Source organism: Salvelinus sp. IW2-2015, linkage group LG6.2, assembly GCF_002910315.2.
Source record: "Salvelinus sp. IW2-2015 linkage group LG6.2, ASM291031v2, whole genome shotgun sequence".
In the NCBI taxonomy this organism is placed as follows: domain Eukaryota; kingdom Metazoa; phylum Chordata; class Actinopteri; order Salmoniformes; family Salmonidae; genus Salvelinus; species Salvelinus sp. IW2-2015.
This window is the reverse complement of record NC_036846.1, coordinates 21,685-28,078: the sequence shown is the minus strand read 5'-3', so window position 1 is coordinate 28,078 and position 6,394 is coordinate 21,685. Positions and strand designations below refer to the sequence as shown.

Below are 6,394 nucleotides of genomic sequence, written 5' to 3'. Positions count from 1 at the left end.
CAATACTTTGTTTTGTTATCAAATCTTAATTTCCCTGGGCTGTGCGGTATTGAATACCTATTGACGTTTTGGTGCGTGTGAAACGTGGATTTGTGTGTTTCTGCATTGCGTTTGCCGTGTTTGGACTCCGAGTGCCGCTGTTGATCAGTGATACACTCGAGACGTTAATTCTATCTCTGAGTGGCGCAGTGGGGCCCTCCTATATTCTCTCTCTCACTGACAGACGCAGATAGACCTTCTGAAACGGACAGAGAGCTCTTGGCATAGACATCRCACGGATTATTTCCATTCGTTTCTTTCGGAAATACAGTCGTTTTCTTTCTTCATTTCTGGATATACAGACGAGCCATATTGTATCATTAAAGGAGTAAATATATCAGTTATCTGGTTTTTTTCTCCGGTGGAATGGGTGATTGGTGTTCGACAGGCCGCAGAGGCGGATGGCAAGTACTGTTTTTCATTCTTTGTCTATGCGCCCTAGATTCCGTGACTGGGCAGGCACGGTATACCATACCCGAGGAGCAAGCAGAGGGGTCGATCGTTGGAAACATTGGTAGAGATTTGGGTTTGGAGGTGAAGAGACTAGTGTCCGGTAAAGCTCGTATTATAACCAGAGGAACTCGACAGTATGTAGATCTGAACCGAGACAAAGGGATTCTCGTTGTTAAAGAGCGAATCGACCGAGAGGAGCTATGCGCACAGACTACCCCGTGTAGCTTCAGCTTTGAGCTTATTATAGAAAACCCCATTCAGTTATATCGGGTTACAGTCGAGGTTCGCGACATTAACGATAATACACCATCATTTCCAAAGGAYGAAATCAGRTTGGAAATCAGTGAATCTGCGGTGTCAGCTACGCGCTTTTCTCTGGAGAGCGCCGTCGACCCAGACGTCGGTGTCAACGGTATACAAAATTACCATCTCAAACCGACAGATCATTTCCAATTAGAGGTACACAGCCTATCCAACGGCGGTAAATACATCGAGATGATTTTACAACACCCACTCGACAGAGAGAAGCAGGAGACCCTCTCGTTGGTGCTTATAGCTACAGACGGAGGCGAGCCTCAGAGGTCTGGCACTGTCCGCATCCATATTACAGTGCTGGATGCTAACGACAATGCACCCGTGTGTGGCCAACCCGTTTATAAAGCAGACGTTAAAGAGAGCTCTCCAAAGGGGACTTTGATAACCACCGTCAGTGCAAATGATGCAGATAAAGGAATAAACGGAGAAGTAACTTTTGCTATGGCTCATGTCTCCAAAGAAGCTAAAGAACTGTTTGAGCTGAACGTTACCACTGGAGAAATTAAATTGGTTGCGAAAGTAGATTTTGAAAAGACAAACAATTATCAATTAAATGTACAGGCAAAAGACCACTGGGGTCTTGCCGATACTTGTAAAGTAGTTATACAAATTACTGATGAAAACGACAATGTCCCCACAATACAACTCATGTCATTTTCTAATTCGATTCCCGAGGACTCCCCCCCTGGTACCACTGTAGCTGTTATTAACGTAGAGGATGCAGACTCGGACGGTAACGGTATCGTTCTGTGCTCTATTAATGCGGATATTCCATTCAAAATAGAGTCGTCGTTAACTGATTATTACACAATAGTCACCGAAAGTCCTTTGGATAGAGAAACGGTGTCTGAGTATAACGTCACTATTAACGTTTCAGATGAAGGCTCTCCGCCTCTCTCTAGCAGTAAGAACATAACAGTTAAAGTATCAGATGTCAATGACAACCCACCCAAGTTTGTTCAACCTGAATATAGTAAATCTATTCAGGAAAACAACTCGCCAGGGMTTTCGATATTCGCAGTGAGGGCAAGTGATGCTGATTGGGGCCAAAATGCTCGTGTCTCCTACTTTCTTGATGATAAACAGGTTAACGGGTTGGCTGTGTCCTCTTTCGTCTCGGTAAACTCAGAAAATGGCGCCATCCARGCTGCTAGGTCKTTCGATTACGAYCAAATCAAGTCGTTTGACTTCAACGTCACTGCACGTGATGGGGGGTCTCCACCTCTCAGTTTCAGTGGTGGCTGTTAGAATTTTGGTCCAGGACCAGAACGACAACGCGCCTCAGGTTCTGTACCCAGTCCAGACTAGCAGCTCTCTGGTGGCTGAAATGGTGCCTCGTTCAGCAGATGGGCTATCTTGTAACTAAAGTGGTGGCTGTTGATGTGGACTCTGGACAGAATGCCTGGCTCTCGTATAAACTGCAGAAAGCAACAGACAGGGCTCTCTTTGAAGTGGGTTACAGAATGGGAAATAAGAACTATACGCCAAGTCAACGATAAAGATGCTGTGAAACAAAGGCTCACTGTTTAGTGGAAGACAACGGGCAGCCCTCTCGTTCAGCTACAGTCAATGTTAACGTGGCGGTGGCGGACAGCTTCCCTGAAGTGCTCTCGGAGTTCACTGACTTTACGCACGACAAGGAGTACAATGACAACCTGACTTTTACTTAGCTTGGCTTTGGCTGTAGTCTCATTTCTCTTCATCACGTGTTTAGTGGTTATTATATCAGTGAAAAATAACAGATGGAGACAGTCTCGTCCTCTATCATTCCAATCTCCCGGTTATTCCGTATTATCCACCGCGTTACGCAGACACTTTGGGGACAGGAACTCTACAGCACGTGTACAATTACGAGGTGTGCAGGACGACTGACTCCAGAAAGAGTGACTGTCAGTTCGCCAGACCCTGTAGTCAGAACGTACTGATAATGGACCCCAGTTTACAGGGACGATGCAGCGGATGCAGAGTGAAAAGCACATCCTGGATGAACCAGCCTCTCCACTAGAGGTGAGTTTATTGGAATTCAAACGAAGTAGCTCATGTTGTTTGAGTACCTTTTTACAATATGCCTTCATTTACATGTTGAACTATTTTCCCCGGTGTTCTTACTCTTTTTATCGGTAACTCAGAGATTGGGTTACTCTCTCTCTCTTTGTAATTTTTTAGGGGTAAAGCAAGTGTTATGTATTTTTTTTGCTAACATAAAAAGGTTTAGGTTCCTGTTGTATGTGTGCTGAGTTCTTATAAATGTAACCTGTTTCGAACAGAGCACAAGTGCTGGTGAGATATTGATAATTCTGTAGCGCTGTCATGCCGTTTCACCACCTCCCTGTATGGACAAGAACACATGTCTTTACCGCAGCYGAGCGCTGCTTCACTCTCTCACACTGTATTATCCCTGGATCTTACCTTAGTCTATAATGTCGCTATAGATTTTAGCATTTACCAAGCATATTACTGTCAACATACATCGGTATTGGTTTGTTGTAGTGAGTCATGGTTTGAACGGGTGTTCCATTGACTTGTTTTTACGCACGATCCAATCTGAAGTTAATGGGTTAGTATACTTTTTTRCTAAGTTATAAAATGGCAGTTTCTTTCCATTCTTGGTCAAAGCTTTGTAGTGATGAACCTTCATGTACTTATATTGAAAAAATGAAGTGTTTAGCTCGTGATTTGACATTGATACTTTTGGAAAGAAAATAATTCTGTCCAGTGTTTAATCACTTCGGGGAAGTTTTAGATGTCCAAGTTTCTTATGATATTCATGTTTTGGACTCTGAGGGCCGCTGTTGATCAGTGAAATAATTTATGTCCAGTGTTGTCAGTCAGTGGAGTCCCCTCCCTATCACTGTGCTCGAGCAGAGGAGACGGAGAGACTGCGCTTAATACGAGGCGCGGAGAGACAGACATACTCGTTTTGATCCATAGATAAGAAAAGGACAGTGAAAATAGTCTGGATTGAAACGAAACATCGAATAGTATTTGCTCACAATTTTTGAGGATATCATATAAGAAATATTGGTGTGGATGTTATTCTTTGTTGACTATGGAATTTAAAGMATTCCTTCAACCTACAACATGGCGTTTGTGTGGACTGCAGTGGCAAGTACTCATTTTTCTCCTGTATCTAAGTCATATTGTCAGTGGACAAATCCGGTATTCCATTCCGGAGGAGATGAAGACAGGATCTCTTATCGGTAACGTAGCTCAAGACCTGGGGTTAGATTTGAAACGGCTACGAGCGGGCCGGGCCCGTATCGTGACCGGAGAAAGCATTCAGTACACAGAGCTGAAGACAGACAAAGGGATTCTAGTCGTGAGTGAGAGAATAGACCGAGAGCAGCTTTGTGGCGACGTCACACCGTGTAGCTTCAGCTTCGAAATGATTCTAGAAAATCCAATGGAGCTCCATCGTGTGACTGTAGAAATAATAGATGTAAATGATCATGCTCCTGCTTTTCCAAATAAAGGCATACATTTTGAAATCAGCGAATCGGCTACCGTTGGATCACGATTTCTATTGGAAAGTGCAGAGGACCCTGATGTAGGCCTAAACGCCCTACAGAATTAGCATTTTGACTCCGAACGATAATTTCATTCTCAAGCAACAGTGCGAATGCCAGACGGCAGTAATATGGCTGAGATGTTGCCTCCAGAAACCATTAGATAGAGAGGAGGCTTCTCGTCTCTCTTTAAGAGCTGAATGCTGTACGAACGGTGGAAATCCGGCAGAGATCTGGCACAGGTAAATATAGAGAGATCAGTGTCTGGATGCCAATGACAATGCACCTGTGTTTAACCAGTCAGTGTACAGGGCTGCTGTGGTGGAAAACGCTGCAAAGGGCATTTATATTACAACCGTGAATGCCAGTGACGCAGACCGCGACACAAACGGACAAATAACGTATAGTTTTTCGAAGTTGAAGGGTAGTATAGCGGACATATTTGTCATAGATCAAAACTCAGGAATCATATCTGTTTCGGGCCAGATAGATTTCGAGAAAGATAAGAAATATGAAGTTAGAGTTGAAGCTAAAGACCAGGGAGGTTTAACAGACTCTAGTAAAGTTGTAATTGAAGTAATTGATGTTAATGACAACTCACCAGTTATAAACGTCATGTCTTTCTCCAGCCCTGTGTCTGAAGATGCTCCTCCGGGCACCACTATTGCTTTTATAAATGTTAAAGATGCTGATTCTGAGAGAAACGGACAGATTACATGCTCTATAGATACTAACCTTCCATTTAAGATCAAATCCTCATTGACTAATTACTACAATTTGATTACAGATTCGATTTTAGACCGAGAAGCGGTGCCCGAATACAACATAACCATTACAGCGACAGATTCTGGTTCGCCTCCTCTCTCTAGCGCCAGGACACTACACCTTAGAATCTCTGATGTAAATGACAATGCCCCATTGTTCGATAAAGGTCCCTACTTTGCTTACGTCACAGAGAATAACTCTCCTGGAATGTCCATATTTACTGTCAGCGCGCGGGACTCTGACTGGAACCAAAACGCGAGAATATCGTACCTGTTGGAGGACACGCAGATCAGTGGAACTCCAGTCTCTAGTTATATATCAATTAACTCTGAAACCGGAGTTTTACATGCGGTGCGCTCCTTTGATTATGAACAAATCAAACAACTTAAACTCGTGGTTAAGGCGCAAGATGGAGGCTCTCCTCCACTCAGTAGCAATGTGAGTATCAACATCTTCATCCAAGATCAGAACGACAACGCGCCTCAGGTTCTGTACCCAGTCCAGACTAGCAGCTCTCTGGTGGCTGAAATGGTGCCTCGTTCAGCAGATGTGGGCTATCTGTCCTTGTGGACTAAAGTGGTGGCCTGTTTGATGGTGGACTCGGACAGAATGGCCTGGCTCTCGTAAAACTGCAGAAAGCACAGACAGGCGCTGTTTGAAGTGGGCTCACAGAATGGCGAAATAAGAACCTATACGCCAAGTCAATGATAAAGATGTGTGAAACAAAGCTCACTGGTGTAGTGGAGGACAAGGGCAGCCCTCTCGTTCACTACAGTCAATGTAACGTGGCGGTGGCGGACAGCTTCCCTGAAGTGCTTTCTCGGAGTTTCACTGACTTTACGACGACAGAGGATACATGAAACCTTGACTTGTTTACTTAGTCTTGCTTTGGCATGGTAGTTCACTTTCTGTTCGTATCTACGTGGTTTAGCTGGTTGTAATTATATCAGTGAAAATATGCGATGGAGACAGTCTCGCTCCTCTAGTCATTCCAACCCGGTTATTTCCAGTATTATCACCGCGTTACGCAGACACTTTGGGACAGGAACTCTGGCAGCGACGTGTACAATTGAGAGTGTGCCGGACGATGACTCCAGACAGAAGTTGACTGTCAGTTTCGCAGGCCCCTGTAGTCAGAACGTACTGTGAATGGCCCCAGTTCTTACAGGGGAACGATGCAGGCGGATGCAGAGATGAAGGAGAACATCCTGGATGAATGACTCCATCGAGAGGTGAGCTTTAGATTGCAGTTTAAAAAAAATAATGGAAGTGAATTTTGTTTGAGTAGTCTACATATTTACAATTTGGGCCTTTTT

At 44.2% G+C, this 6,394-nt stretch overlaps 1 protein-coding gene and 1 pseudogene across 1 annotated transcript; both read left to right on the top strand.

Moving 5' to 3' along the window:
* Positions 1 to 241: 241 nt before the first annotated feature.
* Positions 242 to 2,979, top strand: LOC111965446 (protocadherin beta-16-like). The gene is given in 9 exon segments (XM_070444133.1): positions 242 to 2,043; positions 2,045 to 2,154; positions 2,156 to 2,275; positions 2,277 to 2,332; positions 2,335 to 2,470; positions 2,472 to 2,564; positions 2,566 to 2,741; positions 2,744 to 2,814; positions 2,974 to 2,979. Coding segments are annotated over 9 exon segments (2,406 nt in total). The 5' UTR covers positions 242 to 405.
* Positions 2,980 to 3,685: 706 nt separating this feature from the next.
* LOC111966044 (protocadherin gamma-A11-like) lies at positions 3,686 to 5,705 on the top strand (annotated as a pseudogene).
* Positions 5,706 to 6,394: the final 689 nt, after the last annotated feature.